The 25,709-nt window shown below is 37.0% G+C and overlaps 1 protein-coding gene across 2 annotated transcripts in view; it reads right to left on the reverse strand.

Annotated features, from left to right (window-relative positions):
• VIPR2 (vasoactive intestinal peptide receptor 2) overlaps positions 1-25,709 on the reverse strand; it is a 49,147-nt gene that overhangs the window by 13,680 nt on the left and 9,758 nt on the right. For both annotated transcript variants that reach the window (XR_015801277.1, XM_014872242.2), the window contains exons 3-8: positions 20,859-20,966; positions 17,086-17,183; positions 7,681-7,778; positions 5,774-5,915; positions 2,907-3,057; positions 1,920-1,980 (exon numbers count right to left, since the gene is read on the reverse strand). Coding sequence is in view for 1 of the 2 variants with exons in the window: in XM_014872242.2 (XP_014727728.1) it covers positions 1,920-1,980; positions 2,907-3,057; positions 5,774-5,915; positions 7,681-7,778; positions 17,086-17,183; positions 20,859-20,966 (658 nt within the window). In the remaining variant the exon portion in view is untranslated. The remainder of the gene's footprint in view (positions 1-1,919; positions 1,981-2,906; positions 3,058-5,773; positions 5,916-7,680; positions 7,779-17,085; positions 17,184-20,858; positions 20,967-25,709) is intronic.

The following is a 25,709-nucleotide window of genomic DNA, read 5'->3' on the forward strand; positions in this document are numbered from 1 at the left end:
TCCAGCACTTAAAGGGGGCTTATAAAATAGAGAGAGAAAATGACATTTTGCCAGGGCACGTAGTGATAGGACAAGGGAGAATGGTTTAAAAATGAAAGAGGAGAGATTTAGGCGTTAGGAAGGAATTCTTTACTCATAAAGTCACAGAATCATTTAAGTTGGAAAAGACCTCTGAGATCATTGAGTCCAACCTTTGACCAAGCTGCACTAGACCATGGCACTGAGAGCCACGTCCAGTCATTTCTGGAACACCTCCAGGAAAGCTTTACAACCCCTTCAGTGAAGAAATTCTTCCTGATGTCCAAACTGAACCTCCCCTGGCACAGCTTGAGGCCATTTCCTCTCGTCCTGTCACTGGCTGCCGGGGAAAAGAGACCAACCCCACCTGGCTACAACCTCTGTGCAGGCAGCTGTAGGAGTGATAAGGTCTCCCCTGAGCCTCCTTTTCCCCAGGTTATACAACCCCAGTTCCCTCAGCTGCTCCTCATGACTTGTGCTTCAGACCCTTCACCAGCTTTGCTGCTCTTCTCTGGACATGCTCCAGCCCCTCAATGTCCTTCTTGTAGTGAGTGGCCCAGAACTGGACACAGGATTCCAGGTACAGCCTCACCAGTGCATTCACTCCAAGGGTGGGGAGACCCTGGCCCAGGCTGCCCAGAGAAAATGTGGATGCCCCATCCCTGGAAGTGCTCAAGGCCAGACTGGATGGGGCTCTGAGTAACCTCAGTGTGGCATCACTGCCCATGGCACAGAGGGTGGGAACCAATTGGTCTTCAAGGTCCATCCCAACCCAATCCATTCTATAATTCTATAAAATCAGCTCAAACATCAAGCACACTGGGCTGTACCATTAGACATCATGGAGGATGTTAACCTTTGTGGGAACCAAGCTTAGTTTCACTTTGTGTAAGGACACTTCTCAGTCTGCACTCAATGCTGACCTCTGAGTAGCAGGAAGATCTAAAGCAACCGGCAGGTGCAATTGAAATTAGGTAGTTTCTTGTGGGATATTTAGGTTATAGATGCTGGAACTTGTTTGTGAAAATGTGAGACTGAACTTGAAGCTCTGTCAGAAAAACTGAATATTTAATTTTCACTCTGGGCTCAGGACTTTTGATCCAAATACTTTAAATGCTCTGAAAGGTTAGTCAGATTAAAGATTAATTACTCTTCAGACTTCCTATGTAATCCTAATGACAAAGGAAAAAGAAGTTTGCCTTTGGTTTACATGTTAGAGGTCTTGCAAAGAAAGCCTTGAAATTACGTAGGACATGATTTTTCAGTTTAATTACAGAATAAAATGAAAAATAATAGTTAGTTGGACAAAGCAGGACTGTGCAAACTGTTTGTTCACTAGTTAGGAGTGTTGTTCCATTCCTTGGGAGCAGCAGGATCAAGCCTGATCTTCCTACAAAATTCATGTCTCAGTTCCCCTTCGCATGCCAGGAGCCAGGCTTAGCTCTAGTTGGCCTTAGCTTTACCTTCATGCATCTGACATACTCTCACATCACTTTTGGGAATCTGATTTATGTGTACCCAAAGTCATCTGCACTTCAATCTTCTGAGTTGCTAGTTATGAAATTAGAATGCCCAGCACCTTCCTGCACATTGCAGCACCCAAGGACCCCACGGCTGTTTTAAACATTTCCCAAGCTCAAGATGTGGATACCAAGGAGTATCAGCAGTCATAATCTGTCTCTGCTCTCTCCTGCTCTCTGAGGTTTTCAAATAAACATCAAGCATAACCCACAGCTGAAGAGCTCCCAAACCCCTGTCCTTTTATTGCCATCTCTGAAATTTCAGTTCTGTGCTCGTCCCTTCTAGAGCAGCAAACCAGCTTTGTGTGAGCAACACCATATCCAAGGCAAGGATTGTAGAGGCATGGGGGGGCTTTAAGCTTTCTTTCCTACACAACTCACCCAGTGTCCTCTAGAATGATCCTTGTCACTGTCCACGTAATAATGAATATCGTAGGAATTCCTGAAAAATGCCAAGGGGTTTAGAGAATGATCACAGAAATACAAGTCCACAAAAAAAAACCAACAAAAAAACCCAAAAAAACCACCCCAAAAAACTTCAGCCCGCTAGTAAGCAATTATTCCCCAAATACACAGCATATAGTAAACTGTTCAGTGAATGGAAGGAGAGACCCACATGATGAGCTACATTATTACATGTTTACTTCAGCAATGTATTACAAACAAAGACTGCAGGGAAGTGAGTTTATTTCTCATAAAAGTGCAGCCATAATTACTAATACACAAAAATGCCTTTCTTAGGTTTTTTGCAAGGTGTCAGAGTGACTTACAGGGAAATAGATACAAGTTATGCATTCCCAATGCACCTCCAAGGACTGCAATATAAAATAGTAGTATAAATCATTTCATAAGGAACCTTGTCCACACACTGGTTTATTCCCATTTCCCAGCAACACCCAAATGTTTTATGACCATCTATTACTGGAAGCATTAAAGTGTTCCATATAAATATCATCGCATTGTCTGTAAATGAAAGGAATATATGTATTTAAAACCAGATGGACAGTATTATTGTGCTTTTCAAAAAGCAAAATTGCATAGTGTAGCTGATGGCTGTGCAGCTAAACTTCAATTTTCCTCACAAATTAGGACACTTGAATCATGTATTTTGCAGTGGCAGTCCTTGCACCAGAGTAATCCCTGGGTGTGGTGCAGATGGCCCGGGTGAAAGCTGTGCCAGGGATCAAGCCAGCAGTGATGCTCCAGCAGTTTTGTGCCTGCTTTTTCCTGTGCTACAGCAGCTGTAACCTGTGCTGGAGCTGAGCTGGGCAACCTGTGACTCTGAGGAGTCACCACCAGAGACACTGAACCTGACCAACACACACACAGAGGAAAAAGAACATTACTGCAAGACGTGTAAGCTCTTACCCCATCCTATCAGCAGGTAGATCGTGAAGTGTCTGTTGGGGGAGAATATTAGCACAAGGAGGATGTGGAGGTAAAGTCCTTCTACTAAGAGCCAGTAAAAGTTTGCCATAACACCATACTGGAAAAACACCAGAATTGCCTTGCAGCCCACCTGAAATATGAGAAGGATCAAATTTGTCACAGGAAAGATGCTATTTTATTTTTATTACTACAGCCAAAAATCTTAGCTGTCTTTGTAGTATCAACAAACCAGGTCCAGCAGAAATTTTTATCTTCAGTCAAGCAAACTGTGACATTGTAAATGTTACTGTATATATTAAAAGCAAGTGAATTATTAAAAATTTTTTAGACGGTTCTCTTTGCAAATTCACTCAGAAAATTTTAAAACTTCACAGGATAAATACAGAAAAATATGGTGGTTATCAATAAATCCACACTTTTGCAACAGTTTGTTAATGAATGACTATAAAATTAAATTATCATCTACTAGGAGTCCAATAAATGTATTAAAACCTCACATGGCTTCCTAACACAGTAAAAATTAACAAAGGAACTACTTTATTGTTTTCTCAAAGCTAAATGTGAAACTGAGTAAAAAATATAACTTTATGTCATGACTAAGTAGACTGAGAAGAAAAAGTTGGCTGGACTTTTAAAAATAATGTTTTCTCTTTAGAAAATGTTTTAGACTTTCTTAGTTAACAAAACACAGACATGTACCAAAAAATGATACTTATAGTCTATGTGCTGCTCTTCAGAATTAATTTTCAGATGTCTGTGTTGCTGATGTTCCACGGTGCTGGCTGCTGCTACTTTGGTACTTCCCAGCAGGAATCTGGGATGTGAGAATTGAATATGAAAATGCTCATATGGACTGAGAATGTGCTGAGAAATGTGATGATATGGTGAACGTAACAGACTAAACAAACTGGACCAAGTAAAATCTCTAGTTTCTGCCAGCTTTACTCACTTCTCCATTTTAAATACCCTTCATACCTGTATTTTTCTGTTAAAATCCCAAATACACCAGATAGCTAAGCAGGTAACTTAGTCACAGAGATTGATTGCTGTGTCTGAACATAGGTGTTTATTCAGAAGTGAGATGCAGTCACCAGCTGCTAAGCCAAAAGGGCACAGACCTCCCCAGGGATACTTCTTTGTATTAATCAGCCCCCTATGATGTCTCAGATACCTCAGTAATATTCATGCCTGTGTACATGCATAGACAGAAAACTAAGGAAGAGTCCCAAGGCTTGAATTCATTTCACCTGATTTTAGCTGCCTACAACCAAAGTTTGAAAGCTAGCTAACTTTGGTAAGACTAATCTTACGTCTGGACTTGGAGATATCCACTGCAGATCAGCAATGGGCCAGAAAATGTAAGATGGATAAAATTAAGCATTTCAAAATTTGTTAGAAGTTGAAATTTTCAAGCAAGTTGAAATTTGCTTTTATGCTTAGGGCTCCTTACAATCAGATCAGCAGTGAAAATTTTGTAATCCTTTTTAAATTCCAATATTCCCTTATATTACATTCTCAATTTACATACCAGAACCTGCATTAAAGTATTTTCCCTTCCTCCTGCAGGCAATCCTGTATTGGCTATATTTGCAGATGCTGAAGGTATCTATCAGTAAAGTTAGCCCAAATTAATTCTTCGTGTAATCCAGAGCTAGTGCCTACTTACAGAGCCTCATGGACCTCTGTGAGTGCAGCAGAACTGTGGAACATCACACACACATGACTAAAGGAGCAAACCTCACGTGTTTTTACGTGTGAAAAGCAGCACCAAGCCAATGCAAGACAGAACAGCCTCGTCAGGCTGGTGCCAGATCATCCCACATACAATGCAACAGAAATTAGGCAGCAGTCCACAAATTCTGGCATGTTTAAATAGGAAAAGATAAGGTTTTGTAGCCAAGAATTAGTGGACAATAAATTAAATTGCAGAAACCAAATAGTATTTTGAGAGTCCACTGAACAGTCTTTCAAGGACCTAAGAACTTCTGATTACCCCTGGCAATCTGTCTACCATCTACTTTGCCTAATTGAGGTCTACTAACTCAGTTCCTGTTTTTCCCATTAGAAATATCCCAGATTATTCATTTCTATACACAGTTTAGTAGTCACTGCTAAGAACTTCATGTTTTGGGACAATATGCCTTCATCAAGACAAAAATATCTTCTTCCATTTTTTCCTCACAAGTTTAAACTGTAGTTAATTAAAATTAGAAGGGACTTTTGACTGAAACAACAAGGCAGAGAATGGGACATATCATACAGAGGTCAGTCTTTTAACTTAAGCTAGGCTTGAGATTCTTTTAAACCCTGTGCATGAAAATGCAGTAAACATATTAGCTTGCCAAGAATGCAGATGATAACACTTCTGTCATAGCCCAGAAGTACAGAGGAGTTAATGAAGACAGCTCCTGCAAATATTTAATTTCCTGAGTTACTTCCCTCCCTCCACTGATACCTGTCCAATTCCTGCACCCCTGATAAAGCTGCTGGAACACTTCTAGAGCAGCTGCCTTTAATCACTCCCAGCTGATGGCACTTCTGTTTGTCTTCAGCTCTCCCAGCTGATTAATGCAGTGGCCATATTTATTCTGAGCTGTATCTGGTTATGATTTGTCTTGGCAGATGAAAAGTTGTCCTTCATGGACATACAAACAATATTAAGGTCTCCTACTCGTGCTGCAGCCTTCTTTATCTGTATACATCTAACACATCATTCTCCTAGTCATTATATTCTCTTCAGAATTGTCTACGCTGAAATCTTGGTACTCCTAAATATTTAAAAGGATCAGGCAGGAAAATTCAGTGACAAAATAGTGTTACACCAGGTAGCAAATGAGGTTTATTACCCAAGAAGTTTGATCCTCTGGACAGTGAGCTGTGTTGGAGCTGGAATAGAGAATATCATCCTTGACTAAAACAGAGATTGCTCTTAGAATGAAAGAGAGGAACAGGTTCAGATGGATGTAGTTCCGAGTACAATGAAGTTTTCTAAAAAGAGATTTAAAAACAGGCATTTTAGATTATGATGCTGAAAACGTTGAACAGACTTCTATTACTCTGTGGACATTTCTTAGCAATATGAACCTTGAGTAAGAGCATACCCTCTCCTTCTCTGTCATTTTGTCAGCACTGCCTTGCTGTTTTCTTTCATCTCTTACTTCTGTTCAGTATCACAGACTAAAAGATCCCAGTGGTATTTCTCTCACATTTTAACATAAGCTGACAATAAACATAGGTTATTATATCCTTCTCTGTATGCACTCATTCCAGTGTTTTTCTTGCAAATTCAACTTTGATTATCCTGGATCTATTTCAAATGTGCTCTCACCTATTATTTTCTGGTTTCATTCTTTTGTTTAACTCCTGTAATTTGCTACATGGTGACTTTTGATCCTATGATGTTGGTGTATGCAGGAGCAATTAAAACTACATTCAGAACATTTGATCACCTACCCTTTCTATCCAATGAATGTAAAACTTCTCTTCTTTAGTCTGGAAGACATGTGAAAGCCTTACAAACAAATAACAGATTAAATATTCCATGTAACTGAATGAGTACTTAAGGGAAGCAAGCTATGAAGTTGAGGGCTTTTCCCTTAAAATACAGTCCCTTCAAGATTTCCTGTTAGACAAGTGGAAGTGATACACAAAGGCATGAAGGTGTAGAGGTTGAGAAAAACTGTGATACTGATAAGACCATTTCTAAAGTTATTTTACTAGTTGAAGATTGCCTTCAGTCTAAGAAAAGTCACAGAAATTAGGCAAGATCAGCAGGCAGTACTGCCTTTCCTGACAGTGCCTAACAAAAACCAGACTCAGCACAATTATCCGTACCTTTACTACAGTGTTTGGAACCAGTGAGGCTTGTACCTCATGTTCAGTTCTGGGCCCCTCATTTCAAAAAGGACATTGTGGTGCTGCAGGTGTCCAGACAAGGGCAATGAAGCTGGTGAAGGGTCTAGAAAATATCTTGTGCAGAGCAGCTGAAGGAACTGGGGTTGTTTTGTCTGGAGGAGGCTCAGGGGGACCTCATTGCTCTCTAGAACCACCTGAAAGGAGGGGGTAGCAAGATGGGAGCTGGTCCCTTCTGCCATGATTCAAGTGAAGGGATGAGAGGAAATGGCCTTTAGTTGCATTTTGTTCAGACAAAAAATTTTCACTGAAAGGGTGGTCAGGCATTGGAATGAGCTGCCCAGGGAGGTAGTGGAGTCAGCTGTCTTTGGAAGTGTTCAAAAGGTGTTTGGATGCAGCACTTGGGGACGTGGTTTAGGGGTGATTATGGCAGTGCTGGGTTGATGGTGGGAGGAGATGATCTTGAAGGTCTCTTTCAACCTTGGTGATTCAGTGATTTGGTGATTCTGTGATTTACAGCCCCAGTTGGACAAATTAGTGAAACCACTCAGAATCTTCCACAAAATATGGCTGCACTCTCGTCCAGTGGTGAGATCAGCATCCAAACAATTCTCAAGAGCAATTCAGGTATCTACTTAAATAACCAAATAGAAAATGCTTTATGTAATCATTCCTAAATTACTATTCTTTCTTACATGGGCTGAAATACCAGTAAATTTGTAAAATGCTTTGAAAATTGTTACTATGGTCGGTGCTAGCAAAAATCTAGTCAGCATTACATTACTGTCAGCTGTTTAACTGTGAAGAGTGTAAACTCAATTAATGTCTAAATAGCTGAGCAATCAGACAACAGTTAAAGATGTCTTATCATTGTTAATATTTACCCATGAAAAACACATACCTGAAAAGGCAAAGAATTATACTTCCTGTTGTAAGAGCAATCAGAGATACGCTGTGTCCAAGGGTATAAATTGCTTTCACCCTCACATAGAAGTTGACCTGCACAGAAAAATGTATATGCAGAAACTACTTACTGATATGTCAAATTGTCTGTGAAATGATGTAATTGTCCATTAAATAGCTCTGAAAGCTATAGCATGATTTTCATTCTTTGCTCTACAGTACATGATGAGAATGTTATATCTCTATTCCAACACATTTTGCAAGGCAACATCTCAAGACAATTGACTTCAGTAGAAAATTTAGCCTCAGGAACTCAAAACTTAGACACACAATCTGGTACCATTCCAGTTGATTATACCATGTCAATGAGGTCAAATAAAGTATCAGATTCATCAATTTCCATGAACACAATCAAACTGGTAAGAGCAAGTCAGTTTGAAAGAAAGGATTATCTCTAAAAGAGATAATTTCTCTCAGTCCTTCTGCTCTAGAGTACTTTGTAATGCAGTTATACATGAATTTAATTTTAAAGACACATTTAAATCTCATTAATCTCCTATTCAAAATGTTCAAATACTTTATTAAAGGTCACCCAAACAACCCTTTCTTTAGTAAAGTTACTTGCTAAAACTTGAAAAGGAAATTTTTCAACAGAGGAGAAGGCTAAAATGCAGTCTGCTGATTAACTGCATTTATCTGTAAACTCACCAGCTACACACTACATTAAGTCCTATTCTGAATAAAAACTTCAAGAAAAATAGGGCTAAATATATTTTCAGAATTAAACTGCTTCTCCATTTATGCCTACAACAAAGTCATTAGACTGACATTAGTTTCCACTCAAGCTAGATAAAATATTAAAACAGCAAAGTTTTTTTATCACATTATGAAATTAAAGATTTAAAAAGCAACGCAGAACATGCTACATATAAGAGACAGGATTTCAATATTTACTGCACATGGTTATCATTTGCCTTCTCAAATGATGCTTGTAAAAAGTAGCAGGGAAGCAACACTTTTAAGTAAACTCACATAGCCAAAGGAATCTCAAATCACTTGGCATATTTATTTTTATAGCGTTCAAAAGGCCACGTAAGGAGGTTATTTTAGTAATCTCAATTCATGATGAAATTAGCTGAACATTCCCTTTGCAAATGTTATAGAGATATGGAAAAGGCAAAATGAAATGTGGAATAAAATGAAGACTCTTGCAACTGCACTGTTGTAGATATAGTTGAAGTGGAAAAATTTGGGAAGCAACTGCCATGGATCTTAAGTGCATTCATAGCAACTGTTATGTTGTTATATATTTCAACCATTAGATTGCAGAATAGACGGTCTCTTGTACTTTGGTATAAAGAAAGTAGCTCTTCAAACTGCATTGGGATGATTGAGACATGCCCAGTAAGAAAGCTGGACTGGTTTAACTTTTCATCATTCCACACCAGTTTGAAAATTCTGTCCGGATTTGATTTCAGGAAAACTCCATGATTGAGAGCCTTGAAATTGGACCTATTTGATTTCAGAATTCCTAAATGAAGGAAAAAAAGGTGGAAACCCTGCATGAGCTTACTAACAAAGCATCACTTGTCCACCACACTGTTGTAACAGTGCCTTGAATTTTTCCTCTGGCCATGTACTCTGAACTCAACAGAAACTGTCAGGCTGCTGCACATGAAGTGGCTCTGTCACCTCACCCTGCTAGGGAGAACAGAAAAGGTTGTCTTCTGCCAGAAAAAACACACTAGTTCATGTAATGTTTCTGGCATTCTGTACACACACATGACCCCTACAACAAATAGTCTGACTGAAATCAAAAGAAGAACCCCGTGTACTTTCAGCCCAGCAAACAGCTGTTGGTAGCAGCAGGACTGAGTCTCTCTGCTGGCCATTCCTTTGCCAAAGATGAATGTGAAATAACTGCATGGAAGTATGTCAGGACTGAAGTTAATCAGCCAAGAGTGCTTGGACATTACGTTAATAATGACCATGGTCATTTTGTTCAAGATAAGCACAAGAAAATTAGAAATAATTACACAGTTGAAATTATTTTATCATATGATAATAATTATCCCGCATTCTGCACTTGGAATGGTAGAAAAGAACATCTTTTCCTTTTTCTCAAACATTTTAGTGATTTAGTTTTATAATGGACAGAAATTCTAGATGATACAAAATTTTCTACTGATGAAAAATTAACCCTGCTTCTCAAACTGTTGCAAAGGTAAGTAAACACTAACCCATTTCAATCCATTATATAAAAAAATTACAATTGTTCAAATTCATGTGTTTTGATTTTCCAAAAGAATTTAGATGATTAGAATGCTTTAGATGATTAGCATGAAGCTGTTTATCAGATTCATCACCAAAGATGATGCAATCATACTGCTCCTTACATCCCCTGTGTGAACATAAAACAGATGTGTCTTAATTTGCCTGTAAGACCTCTATAACTCCTAAAGACTCAACAAAAAAAAAAAAAAAAAGAAAATGGCGTTTTCAAATTATATGTCAGTTAAATATACACAAAAAAAATCCATAAAGACAAACAATTAAATTCCACATTGTGCTGTGGCAATTGAAAACCAGGAAATTCATTAGACTAATATTGACTTAGTCACAGCTATTAAATATTTGTTACTCATCTGTATTTCAGCTAATGCCCTTTAGAAACAAACTGTTTGCATTGTATTGTGCAAGAAAAACAGGCAAAGCAATACCAAATCTGATAGCACAAAAAAACCCAGTCTTTTATGCAAAATGGGATATCTTATTTATTTCTTACTACTCTGTGTGAACTGTAATACTCAGGTCTCGAGCAACATTTAGTTTTAACCTCTAAACTTAAAATATAAATGTGCAAGATTGGCAGGAATAAAATGACTGCAACAAAGGCATGGATTGACCAAAAGAGAATTTCAGAAATTATATTTTCAAAATATTTTAACACAGAAGAAATATCAAAACCCCTTCAGATTGTGCAGCTCTTTTCAAAGGAAAAACTGATTCAAGTCATATATATGAAATAGAAATACCATTATGAAGCTGAAATGACATAAACTTTTCTGCAGGTCTGACAAAATCAGTACTTTTGCAACATAGTAAGAACAGCTGGCCTCTGCAAAATATTCACAGGATTATTTGAACAATGCAGATTCAAAAACTGAAATCCAGCTATTTATTTTTAAACTTCTGAGGAAAATATTAAAATTGCAACCACCAAACCAAAGTCAATATGTTGTTAGGCACAGAAAAATACCAGTGGCTTACGATTTTCAGAAAAAAATCATGGAAATGGTTACAGGAAGTGTAAATCTTTTCTAAAGAGCTGATACTAAAATGTTTCCTCTTCTTTTGTGACTACTTAATGTTACCATGTTTTAAAGGGCATAAAACCCCACACATAAAATGAAGTTGGATTAGTACAAATTTGCCTAATTTGTCTTAACTTCAATAAATGTTTTGTAAAATCTATTTTTAGGCACACTTGTGTTTTGTTTTCTTCGAAAAGACACCTGTTTCTGCCAATGTTTCCTTTAAATTTAGTTTCATGTTATTTTTACTAAGTTCAGGAGACAGAATTCTCCTGTTTATTTACAAAATAGCTCAGAAGAGCAGAGACAGTTCCGAGGCAAAGCAGTCACCCTGCAGGTCTCTGAAGCTCAGCCTTGGTCTGGAAGGACCTCTAGGGGTGAGAAGGTTCCTCAGTGATGGAGGAGAAAACACTGGAGAAAATTAAGGGCTTGATTCTTTGTCCAAAGGAGTTTTGCTGTTGATTTTCCCTTCATGTAAAAGAAAAGCCCTCAAGTTTTTATTCATTTACTCAGAAATATAATTTATCATTGCTAAGGAATATATGACCATTATTTTCCCAACTGACTCTTCATTTTGTTTATTCTGTGGGCTAATATAATCCTGTAATACTGCAGTAAGAGTTTCCTCTTTACAGGTATAATTAATTACAACTGTATTACAATTTCTGATCTTAAATTTTCATGATCCATGTGTCAATATTTGAATACTTCATAATATTTGAATACTTCATAATATTTGAATATTTATACTTGAAGAACATATCAGAAAATCTTAAACTGTACAATGTAAAATAAGAACTGGGCCTAGCAAATGAGTTCAGTGCTTTAGAAACACTGAAATGAGCAAATGCAGATAGAAATGGAGTAAGGAATCCTAGTTCTTTCCTTCTGCAAAATTAAGTTCAACAAGGCAGTAGCCATTTTTGAATCTTGTCCTTATACAAGAATAAATAGAAACTGAGATAAAGAGACGGATTACATGATGTGGAAAATTTAATTTTCTCTTACAGGACTCTTCTACACATTTTTAATTTATGTATGTAGAGAAGAATAGAATTTACTAATAAGATGTAATAAAATTGGTATTCCTCTTGGTATTTAATAATCTTTATACGAGTAATTAATGATATCCTTTTTCTGACATTTTTCCTTCAATTCACTTTGAGCCTAAACACCACCCAAAAAAAAAAGATGAGATTAGCATTGCCATAAGTATCTCTTAGTAATAGTGGCATCATTAATTTTAATTATATCAGTCAGAATGTCTTATTCAAAGTTCCCTAACCATAGTGGGAGAGATGATAACTTTGTAAATGCACAAACTTCCACATTTTCCTGTGTAAACATGTATCAGCAGATGTATCTGTGAACGTGAACACTCACAGTGTACTGGAATTTAGCAGTTTATTGAATATGCTGCAATTAAGGCAAATTCCCTCTGTGCTCTACAAGAGAGAATATCAGCTAATATTCTGTCCTAGTCAAAACTTGAAGTCAAAGGAAGATTTTGCACTTATTTTAAGGAATACTGGTTTCTGAATCACACTTCATGGAAAAATATTATTGAAAAATGCAGCATTAACATAAATAAATTTAGCATGACTTACAGGCACAATAAAACACATTACTAGATGTCTGCCTTGTGTCAGATTTTGGTGAGAAGCAAGGAATAAATTTAGACTCACTAGAAAACATCCATTAATGCAGAGCAATGCTGCACTCCACAGAGAGCAGCAATGCATCTGAAGGCATTTTCCAAAGGCAGCTACAGCCAAGCACTGCTTGTGTTGGAACCCAGAAATCTGGGATTTTTGAGTTTTCTGTGCGTTCTGGCACGGACACCCAGGAGAACATTGCTTTTGACCTGTGGCCTTGGAGAAGGCTTCCAAATTTGAGTGATGGAGTTAAAATCACGGGTGTGTAAATAGAAGTGTGTGATTTCATATGGTGAAGGGGTTTAAATTTCAGGTTTTTAGAATACAGTAATAGGTATGGCACAAGATGGACAATTTTGGGTGGTGTCTCCTTTCTGTCTTCTGCTTCCTTCTTCATGATTTCAGGCAGTATTTTCTGGTTGGACAGTTTGTGCTGCACTGAGGGTCACAGCAGTTTAGTTATTGGATCAAAAGTATAAATAATATGTGTTATTTCTCTATTGAACTGTTTAGCTTAAAAGAACCTTGTAACTAACTAAATTCACCTCCATTTTGCTGGCTTTTGGCTGGTGGCTAGAAGTGTTGCAAAACTCTCTGTAATTTAGATAAGATTTAATAAACAACCAAGCCCGAACATGAGAAAATTTGTCTCCTTCATGTTTTTAATCCCGACTCTAAGTAAAAACAATCGAAAATAAAGACAAGCCACTAATTAAATAGTGCAAACACCACATTTACACTTGTGCCACTCTGCCCTCACTGCCTCAACTCCACTTGTCTGGCGTGGTGTTCCTGCTGCTTCATCCAGGGTGATGTGAACACTCCAGGAATCTGGCCAAATGGGGGATGCTTCTTCCATGGATGAGGTTTCTTCTAAAGGCACAAGCTGCAGCAGTATCACCACACTTAACAGCCCTCAGGATCTTTCTCTCCATGAATTCCCCTTCGTATGACACTACACATTCAAATCACAGCCTGTACCTTGTACTTAGTGGGGCTTTTGTGTGACCTAGTAAATCCTGGACCAATTCACACTAAGATCAGACAAAGCTATATTAACTAGTCATTATTTTAAATAAAGTGGACACATTTCAATGCTTTACATTCAGCAGACATCTTGCTGTATATTAATAATGCTGACACAGAGTTTATAACTTCTGACAACAGCTAGGGCATATCTCCAGCTTGTTCAATCTAGATAGAAGATGTCAAAGTATGCCAAGGAAAGACTGCAGTGAAGCTTGAGTTTGGTTAACACATTCTGATGTGTGTTTCTAACATGGTCAAATCATTGCTTTTTTTGCTGTTTGCATGTTGTATTGCCATGAGCTCCACAGAAATATAAAAGAGGAAAAAGAGAAGATACTTATCTGAATACCAAAGATGAAGCTAAAACTTGATCTTGAAGGTTAGCATTAACTGTTTTACTTACAGAAAAAGGTCTGGAAGTATATAATAAAGGTTTAGATCTACACTTCCATGCCAAAACAACATACAAATATGTTGTTCAGACATTATCATTGTCATGCTTTAACCCTAGTGGCAACAAAACATCACACAGCCACTCCCTCCCTCCTCCCCTGCCATGGGGTGGGGAGAAGAACTGGGAAGAAGGTAAAGCCTGGGTTGGGATAAGAGGGCAAGTGATGCCCAACTCCATTGCTCAGTAGCCCCTGACTGATGCCCAGCCTGTTCCTGAGCAGCAGCTGACAGCTCCCAGCTGACAGCTCCTCCCAGTTTACACTGGACATGACATTCTGTAGTGGGGAATATCCCTCTGGCCAGTTGGAATCACTTCTGGCCATGCTCTCTCCCAGTTCCCTGTGCACAGGCTTGCTGGCAGAGCATGGGAAACTGAAAATCCTTGACTTAGGGTAAGCACTACTTAGCAACAGCTGAAACACCAGTGCGTTGGCAACATTATTCTCACACTAAAATCAAAATATAGCCCTGTACCAGCTACTAGAAAGAAAATTAACTCCATCCCTGCTGAAACACTCATGTTTATCAAACTGATCCCCCATAAATAATGGCAAGAGCAGTAAAGAACACTAAGATCTTACATAGAATAAACCAAGGGTCTTGTATCAGGCACTTACAGTTAATTTCAAAATGTTAAGCAAATTTTTACTTTTTGTAGAACCTGCTAATCATTAACATGGAATAAAAATGGAGAATTTTAATTTGAACATAAAATCAATACAAGCTGTGGAAGCGTGCAAGATCTTTCAGAAAGGAAATAAGAGGTGACATATTTATTCTATTTTTTAATAAGCTTCCTCACTTCAGTGCATTTTTAAGCATAGCAATTTGGAACCTGTTAACAAATTATTCAGTATTTGTTCACAGATCTTTATCATTTAAACCTTCTCTAGAATATTAAAAGCTAGTCAAAGCTGACCAAGACAAATTCACATCTGCAGAGAGATATATGCCCGTGAGTATGCATATATATACAATATGTAGAATATGCATAGAAATAAGCCCCCTTGGCATTAAGAAGTCTGTATCTTAAAAGACAGAAAAAAACCCCATAGGAACAAATACTTAAATGGATCTATAATGGAATTTCATTCACAAGTGAAGATGCAGGCACCAAAATTACACCAAAGACTGGTTCTACCTATTTCTCTAACATCGTCTTCAAATGAAAAGATAAAGAAGAAAACTTAGGACTCACTGTATCAAAACTATTTTTCCACTTTCCCTAAAATATTACTTAATGTTACTTTGAGGACAACCTCATATACTTTATACCCCATACTGCAGAGCATGTTGTTGCATGACATTTTTATGCCCAGAATACTCCATATACAAATATTAGGACTTTATTTTTAGCTCTCATATTTGAAATATTAGATTTTTTTAAAAAGAAAAATAACTGTACTGATTTACGCTGAGTAAAGATTTTGGTTTGAGGGGCAACCATTGAGCACTACGATCCGAATTCAAGAAAACATCTTCTATGTAAACAAGTAGCTGGTGTGGAATCTCAAATGCCTCCTGAAATCTCACTGCTGCATGATGCTTGCATTTTTCTACTGTCTCTATGATTTATATACATATTATATTATCTCCACTGTTACCTGCTTTCCACATCCCTCTTTTGATTTTCACCCTCACACTCTTATTATTTGCTTTTTTCAAGACTTTTGAAAATGTTGCTGCCATATCCAAATTCAAGTTGTCTAGGTTAATTCCTGCAAGTATATTCAATTCGCATTTCATTCACCTCCTTCAAATTACTAATGAATATGTCAAACAAGAACTGCTTTTCTTTTATGCTAGTTCATCTTCTAGCTGTTTCTCATTATTGAAATATTATAGTTTGTTAATTTGAATTTTTATGTTTTGACCCATTTTCACACCACATGACAGTTCCTGGATTGAGTGATAATATTTAAAGTGGCTGTTTTAGCAGCAATACATGTGTGTTCCCAAGCTGTCAGATGACACAGATGTTTTAGAATCTGTCTTCAGAAAAGTTGGGAAAACAATATACTCTCTCAGTTTTCTCTATTTTCAACTACAGTAATGATTGGGCTTTTAAAGACAGAAAAAAAAAGCCCAAATCTTCCTGCCTTAGCTGGAATACCAATGCATCTCTGCAAGCCAGACAGAGCAGATCTGCTACAGCTATTCCACACATACTAAAACCCAGGGAAAAAAACCAACTGGCCAAGTATCTTTGTTCATGAGAAGACTTAATCTGTTTTGGGTAACGAGACTTTTACTGACACTATGACTCATCCTTGTAAACAAACTCTTGCTCTGTGAGCCTCAGCAGAAAAACAGACAGAAAATACATAAAACATGATGGCAAAAACCCTTCCCTCAACAAAAAGTTAGTATCTGCAAAGTGAACAAATTCAGTTTTCCATGCATAGTGCATTTAGGATACTTTCTGAATACCTTACAACTGCTAGCACAATTTCAAGTCCAACATAAATCTGCCAATAACTCCAATGATCTAAAACAATTATATTTTACTTGTAACTTTAATGCATAGCCTCAATCAAGTGGTGCATGTAATATTAACAGATTGGAACAAATTATTAGTGTTAGGATTTGAGATAACTTTTTAAAAATATTCCTTTGAAATAACAAACTTCTAGAAATAACACAAAGCAAAACATATGGTGCAGCAGCTGAGTAGCACTGCAATGTTAGATATACAGATGCTTTACTGCAATTACCAGCTGTTTATAGCCTTGAGTTTCAAACACTCACTGGGTTCCATATTCCTGATTTTATCTCATTAGACAACTGCAATGCAAGCATATTGCAACCAATGTTATGAAAAAATGCTACAGATTTTCATTAAATCTCGTTTTAATTCAGTCTGACTAAAATGGGATTTATTTAGAAGCAGAATATATCTGATAGCTGTACTGAACACCATCATCTAAATGAATAGAAAAGTCTTTTTCCTACCTTATAATCGTCTTCATAGTCATTATATCCACAAGTACTTAAGATGTCAGGAAATATATCTGACCATCCATTACTCGTACAATTTTTGCTAATGTTTCCTGTAAAGCAAAATTAGAGAGTTTAAATCAGAAAGATTCAAAACTCTCCTCATCAATGACTTCTTAAACAATCTATTTCATTAGCTGGTCACAACCTAGCTCTTTTTCCTTTATTTCCTAGGACTCAACCCAGCCCTTTCCTTTCATGTGCTTTTCATTCATATTACTTTGGCTTTTACTCTTGCTTGGAGTTGCCTTTGCATTACAGAAAAGCAGAAGCAAACCTGGCTTTTCCTTTGGTATAACAGCCAGTTCTGTTACACATCTGCAAAAGCCTAAACTGTTCTGCTGTTTTATTTCAAATACTCAGAAGGGAGCCATAACTTCACTCTGTAAAGGGGCGATTTGTAGGCAAAGCAATTTGAAAGAAAAGTCATTTCAGTGAGAGTTGTTCTAACCTCCTACTTAAGCCTTCTGAGAAGCCAATACCAAGGGATCTACTGAAGAGTTACAAAAGCTCTTAGACATTAAGGTGATGACTTACTGCCACAGCAAATGTTGGTAAGTTTGGTAATGAAGTTTAAGGGCCAAATTATGTCATAATCTGAAGAATGAGGAATAAAGATGCATGCTGAATTTCACTCTTTGAACCAATACTGAAATGATGTAGTACAGAGAATGTACAGGACGTGTGAAAGTATGGCTGGAAAGGAGTTTCAAACATTTTATAATTACAGAAAGCTTCTGTTTGTACAGAAAAAGTTGAGTCTTTCCAGAGACAAAGTCACATAGATGAGATGGGGGCAACCTATTATTCTACTTCTCAATCTAATTAAAATGAATTAATTTTCTTGCAACATGGAACAACTTCAAAAGAGGAAAACAGAAAAGCCTGATGTCAGACTAAAGAATAGTCATCACATTTATTATAACTTACTCTTACAATGTTACTTCATAGTCAACTTCCCCTCACATTTCTTAGAGCAATTTGTATATCTATGATACATGAAATCTATAATAATAGATTCCTTTGGTCTGGAGTTTACCACTGGTCTATAATTGACTTAAGATACCTGGTTTTCACCACAGAAAAATAAATGTATGTGTCATAGATCAGTGTTGGTCAAGAATAACCAACCTTGTTTATGTATATGCTCCAAACTAAAGCTTTTGTGATCTTTACTTTGTTGATTCGTTACTGGAATTTCTTCTTTGTATAAAGTCTTCAGTGCAAAGTTGTAAATATCCCATAAATGGTTCACCAGCCAACAACCAAATCTTTCCAGCTAATAAAAAAGTCTTGACCTAAACCCACAGTCTCCTCAAACAACGGGACCACTTTTGCTGTTTGGCATGGAAATGACATTTTTAAAAGAAAATGTAACCTATTTATACACTGTGAAGAGTCTTCACTTTAAAAGTACATCAAGATTCTCTGACTAGGCAGAGCAGAGGAATGTGTTAACAGAACCACAAATTGCGTCAAAGCCAGTTTTGCAAGAAAAAACTCAATGTACTCAAGATGCTGAGCTATTTTCTACTTCAAATACTTCAATACCTTCTAACCTAAAGAGAGTTGGGCAATGTTCTAGAAAGGCAATGTTTATTTCTACACCATCTTTTCATGCAATTAAATATTTCAGATGGCAACCTTATTTAAAACCCATAACTTGACACATACATTTGAATAAAAACTTTACAGAATAACATCCTGACACTCATAAACTTGTACAATTCAGGAAAAACATTATAGGATAGTAGGATTGCTTTTACAGTAAAAATTATTTTAATCAAAAGTTACTAAATACAATACAGAATTAATCATGTGGGATGCTTAAACTATAACATAGAGCACCACAGAAAAAATTTAGAGCCAGCACTCCAAAAGTTCTAAAGATGAGAAGACAACTACTTTTTAAAATTCACAATTTAAATTGGGAAATCCTTTAAGGAATTGATGGTATTTAAAAGCCGACTTCTGGTTTGGAATATTTGCATAAAAATAAGGTAGTCTAGACCATCTTTTAGTAGAATTTTAACTCCTCTTAAACACCAAAAGCTAAAACATACATCTCACAAGTCTGGCTAAATAAAAAGAGCTAATTTCTCGTTTGAAGGTTTGTTCATAATTTTCCGCTATAAGAATGAAGTTAATTTGTAATGTGCTGTGCATGAATTAAATAAATTACATATTCCTGAGCATAATCAACTTATGAAAATACCAAGACGCTTAGTTAGCTCTTAATTGAATCAACCATGCAAAATGTTTGTTGTCTTCCTTTTCTGAAATGATAGAAAGACCAGGTTTAAAAGACACTCTTAATTGAACAGGAACCTCTAAAAATCAATCCTGTTAGTTACACAAGCAGGAAGTAAACAGGTGGCTACGGAAAAAAGCTGGATCTGGGTAAATGGTAGCAAACTATAAAATGAAGTAATCTTTCAGTCTTGCTGACACCATGGTGAAGTGAGATAGGGTTGTAATGCACTGTGAAGGTTTCAGACTTCAGTATTTATTGCAGCTGTTTTATAGTAAAATTAAAAAGTTGTTGTAATATAACTAAAGTTTATGAAATAAACTCCAGAGACAGTGTACATGCCCATGCTTTTGGCAAATAGACAGAAGCAGCATGATTTAATTCAGATTTTGAATTTTTGATATTTGTTTGCTTTGTCTCATGACAACAATTTATTATCTTTGTTCGAGTAATTTGAAAACTTTTATAGATTTCACAACATTTAGCAACGATTACACATACTTTCCCCTTTACAAATTGTTTAGACTATTTGTGATAAACTAATCAAGATTCACCAGTTCCAGGAATGAAAACCTTTGCTCATCTGTAGATTGTTTTACTTATCTATTTTTTACTGGAACAAGATTTATTCAACCGTTTTGAGTCTAAAGGTATTTTAGTCATACCACAACTTAACCTTTAAGTTAAAATTAATATTGTTAAATCTCTCTACAGAGACACCACCCCCCCGTCCCCCCCAAAAGAGTTACATAACCATGTTAAGTTTTTCATCTTTCACCAGCTCTTCACGACAATGGCTTCCCACCTGAGAAATGGGGATAAGATTTTTCCTGCAGCATTTTCAGATACATGTGAAATACTCTGTGCTCATCATCTATTTTCCAAACCCCACTTACATGCCACAGGGCAAAATATGATGTATTGACAAGATGGTGCAGAAGGTGGGAGACTTAAACCAGCTCATTGTTTCAGAAGTCTGAGACATTGATTAGCTCTTTTCTAGTTCCATTAAAAAGCAGAATAAAAGGTTTCATAATAACTACCTTAAATTGCAATAGCAGTAATTTTTAGGTATTATCTGTTAATGTGGGCTCTTTATTCTCATGATGGCAAGGCAGAGCTCCCCTCCTGAGACACAGAAGGAACAACCTACATGTGACCTGCTGGCAACTGTTAGAGATGTCAGTCAGGCTCAGCTGCCTTAATAATTAACAAAATAGGTCAAAAAAGAGCAAGCAATGACAGCAGTTTTAGTGAGTGTCACTGTATCAGAAAATGTATTTAGTATCTAAGTGAAAGAACACCAAACAGAACACAAAGATGATAATTTGGTCTTTTCATGGTATATCCTGAACAGTTCTGACAAGAATTTTTAATCTATAAAGAAAATTAAAACCCCCAAATAAACAATTTTCAGCACATTATGTTACAGAATAGCAGAGAGAAGCCAGTAAAAACACATCTTAAAATAAAATACCTGGTTTGCCAGAAAAAAGGCTAAATACTTTTGGACAAGGGACAGTGACAGTCTCTCCAATCTTCGCAGGACGCCAACAGGTGATGTTATCCCAAACTCCAACACATCCTGAAACAAAACCAGAGATAACAGACTTGAAAGCTGGGCTTACCTAATAAAGACCTGGTGAAAGCTTTGGACAAGCAGTTCAAAAAATATTAGACTCCTTCAAGAAAGCTGCAAAGATGATTATTTTCTATGAAAACTTTAAAGGAATCATAGGAGTCCACTGACTAACCAGCAAATTTTTAGGTCAGTTAATACATTGTTTTCAAAATGTCTCATTAAAACAATGTCATTGGATATCGATATGGATTATTAAGAACTGCAACATTTTCAGAATTTCCTAATCACAGTTAAAATGGAATTTTCTATCAAGCAGATTGAACATCACAAATAAATATATAAGTAGGTCATTGGACTCAGTACCACATAAGATAGGAATGCATTATGATTGCAGAGTTTGGAACAATAGGCATGGACTTACAGAATAATATCTCAAACTAAATAACAGTCAATTGAACAAAGAATGCTTCTATATATTGGTTTCAGGAAGGTGAGGGGGCCTTCAAATTTCACAGGCATATTTTATAGTGGCAGTAAATGCTTGTTACAACTAGAGAGTAACTTGCTACAGCTTTGTACATGTTGATATTCATTTTAATGTGGCTCAAAGGCTGTATTGTGTGAATGAGTGTAAATCTTCCTACAGCTGCTATAGGCACTTGGCTCAATCACACCGTGTTTAGAGGTGTCTGTTTATAATGCAAATCTTCTAAGCTAAGCAAAGAGCAATGAAAGTTTGTCAACACAAGCCTTGTGAGGACAAAGACGTAAGGAAATGTTACTCATCACAGTTCAAGCTTTTTAGAAAAAAAAGGAATCATGCAAAATTCTAGGCATTTATGTCTTCAGATAAGAAAATTAAAATTTTAAATTTATAATTAATGGTAAAGACAGAAATCAAACTATTATCCCACTGGTGTTATCTCCATAAGACTATTCGCAGTATAAGGGACAGTTTGTTCCTTTCAGAAGAGAACATAAAACTTGGACTGGGAACTGCTCACAGCCATATTATTCCTCAGAATATTTATAGTATTAGCAATTCATTATTAATTTATTCTGTACTGGTGAGGTCATGCCCAAAATCAAGCTACACGAGTTAAACGAAACTTGAAAAAGAATATTTAGAAGTTCTATATTTGTATAAAAACTTTTTAGTGCAATTAGACTTTGACAGCTTGTGTTGACTTAAAATATGCAGCATCCTGCTCTCAAAGTTTAAGTTACTTTCAAAGCACACGTAAACTAGGGAACCAAAGAATGTGTTACAGGACCAGCAGCTGGATTTGCCCCAGGGCTGTGTCCTAGCTGCAGCACGAAGGAAAGCCAGGGGCACAGTGCTCCCATGGGCCGTGCTTTCCTTTGGGAACACCCATCCAAGTGTGATAGCTGGGAGGGAGCCTCTGTGTGGTACCAAGAACAAGGTTTGGAGATGATAAATGAAGATGAGAGGAGGATTATGGGGAAAATTCTGCATTTGTTCATCAATTCCACAGAGCCCTCTTTATACAGTTTCCCAAAGAAGTGCAATTCTCCAGAGGATTCACTTGCTATGGGGATTGGGACTTTCTTCACTCCTCTTAGGACTGTACAGTTCTAAATGCAGCATCTGTTCTACATTCAGAAAGATGATGCCAAAAATAAGGGTTTACTAAAGGGAACATTTCACAAAGTTTATCTCGGTGTGTAGATAACGTAATTCCTTATCCTCCACTGCCCTGCATGCTGCATCAGCCTCTCCTGGCACTACCAACAGTATCCCTGAGAGATCTCTGATGGTGGCTTGGCCATCTGTCACAACTTCAGAGGTTTACACTGAGCAGATCACCTTCATAGCCTTAGAAATGGAATTTCAACATGCTTAGGTGCTTCCTGAGCTGCAGTTCTGGGTCAAAATCAACTCCAAATCTCTATGATGCAGCACCAGGGATTACACAAAGTAAGAGAATGTTTACCTGAACCAATTCAGGTCATGCTTCCTTCCCAATTGATTTTAAGCCAAAACCAACATCAACAACATGACATAAAAGTAATCAGGAAGACAAAGAAACTGTTTTCTTCATCTGCCAGCACTCAGAACTACAGTGACAAAATGAAACTCTTTTGGCTTTGATTGATGCACTGCCTGAGCCAGCATAAACAAGCCCTGGAGTACACAAGAATAATTATCATCTTGTAAGACCTCAGACGTTTTTATTTCAACCCCATTTCCACTAAGAGTGAGAGCTGAGATGAGTCATGAAGCTGTTCATGCACACCCATGGAAGCTGATGACTTTCTCAAAATTTCCCTTTTGTTTAATCCACTCTCTGTGAAATGGTGGGATTGTTACAGTAATCTGCCAACAGCTCAGAGGCTTTTATACATTTTTTCCTATGCTGCTGTATATTGATTGGGCTAAAGTTTTGCCAAACCAGCAGCTGAACAGCATGGGCTTCAGAGCTCCATTGTTATGTTTTCCACAGAAAAATAATAATAAAAAAAATCTTTAAAATCTTGTTCAAGCCTCAATTGCATGGAATACTATACAGAAAAACTGAGGTTCAAGTCCTATTCCTACTAAAATTATTCAACGCAATTTGTATCAAATCTCAAAGCTTGTTGGAAGGAACTCAGTGTACAAGTTTTCGATGTTCAAAACATCACAAATCACTAATGGTTTCTGGGGAATACATATTTTTCTTTTTTGTTCTCCTCAGTATTTTAGGACTTTACAGGCATCTATGGCCCAGGAGAGAATGATACTGTTTCAGAGTCCTTAAATCAAATGGATGAAGTAACACCAAAGACGTATTTCCTACATGTAGACTACATTCAAAAGCATCACAAACCATGTGAGTGAAAACTGAAGTGGCTGCCACCAGAACTCCAAGAATATTAACCCTCAATTTATGTATATCCTACAGGCTTATTGATAATGGTATAGGACATCTGAGAAATCTGCTGAAATGTCCTGGAGGCATTAATAGTCACTGAATGACTACAGTGGGCATCTGAAGACTGGTCTAGTCTGAATGCTGAAATGGTATTACTGGTGTAACTAATTCTGGAATTACAACTGTTAAACAACAATTCACCTTCTGGGCTTCCAAATCACACCTTTCCTCAATCCCCTCTTCTTCCAATTACTACTAGACTTTAAACAATATTGCATTCATGGATCTTCTTTTTCTCTTTGGAAATCATACCCTTATGCAGAGGTGGATACAATTAACGTGATTTCATCCTAAAACACATGTAATTAGGCCAGGTTAATTGCTCCCAACGATTGCCTATTTCTTTCCAGCAACCACAAAGCAGTCCATGGTACCTTAAAGACCACTCTGTTGGGAAGTGAAGGTGTGGTAATGCTACATTAAATGTTTCTGCTTCTCTGCATCGAATATCTAACTTGATCAAACTTAGTATTCTCCTCTCTACTCACTGTCTACAACTCTCTGTCCAGCCATTAATTCAATCAGTGTTAGGATTTCTGGACTATTATCCATCAGTGCAGCACAAATAAAATCATTATCTAAAGTATAGTTTTTTGGAAATTTTACCCATCTCTCACATCATACATAAGCCTGCTTCTTACTATCTCTGAAGGATATTAATCAAGTAAGATAAAAAATATTCATATTTTTAGATTTAAATAAGGTTTTACATTTTAGTTCTAGTAACAATTTTACCAGTAAAATTACACTTTCTATAGCTAGCTTTCTATTTCTTTCTGTAGCTCACTTTTAAGGCAAAACTGTAATTCCTCCAATGTTTATTTCATATAATGTCTATAATTTTTATTTATAATATTTAAAAAATATTATAAGTACCCAGATGTACTTTAATGTGAATCTTTTTTCCCCTTTATTATTGGATTTAGTCTCTACATTTGCACTGTGCTTCAATAAATTCTCAAGCATTGAGTCTTTTTGTCCTTTCAGTTTGATATGTACACATAAAAAGTCAGTCCATCTTAGATATGTTAGCTCCTCAAAATTTTCAGCATGTCTACTACTATATTTAGTTTCTTCTTTAACTACTGGGCTGATTCTGGCTGGGATAGAGCTGGTTTTCTTCACAGTTGCTAATATGGGGCTGTGTTTTTGATTTGTGCTGAACAGTGGGTTTTTGCTTTCCCTATTAAGCTGCCCTTATCCCAGTGCAAGAACTTTCCAACTTTTACCTTCCCAATTCTCTCCCTGACCCTACAGGTGGGGGAGTGAGGAGTGTCTGTGCAGGGCTGGGCTGATCTCTGGGGTTAAGCCATTAACAACTGTTAATAAAACTAGCAAAGACAAAAACAAGGAAGGTTCTTCATCCCTGATTCTGTGGTGTCTGGTAGAACACTCCTGCAGCCTGCACAGAACAATCCCTTTCCAATCTCATCATTTGCACCATACATTTCTCTCGTGTGTCATGCACAGGATCTCCAAGGAAACAACCAAACTTCCCCAAAAATCTCAGTGACTCGTTCAAAAGTCTCTTCTACTGATCCCCTCCTGTTCGTCCAGAGGATACTGCAGATGATATTGTTAGCTGCTTCCAGTGAGATCACTTACTTTATTTGAATGTTTGGTCTTTAATTCTTGTCATGCATTTACAGATAGTTCATAATAAAAGGAAACAGACTATAAACTACATTTTGTTTCCCATGTTCTTCAGTTTACATAAGCACTGCCACCCCATTCATCATCTTGCTTTTTGAGATCCAGTCTTTGAGCAACAAGTTCACTTACCTATGTGTGCTTCTTCGCCTATAAAAAC

This window comes from Sturnus vulgaris, chromosome 1 (genome assembly GCF_052056855.1).
Source record: "Sturnus vulgaris isolate bStuVul1 chromosome 1, bStuVul1.hap1, whole genome shotgun sequence".
NCBI lineage: Eukaryota > Metazoa > Chordata > Aves > Passeriformes > Sturnidae > Sturnus > Sturnus vulgaris.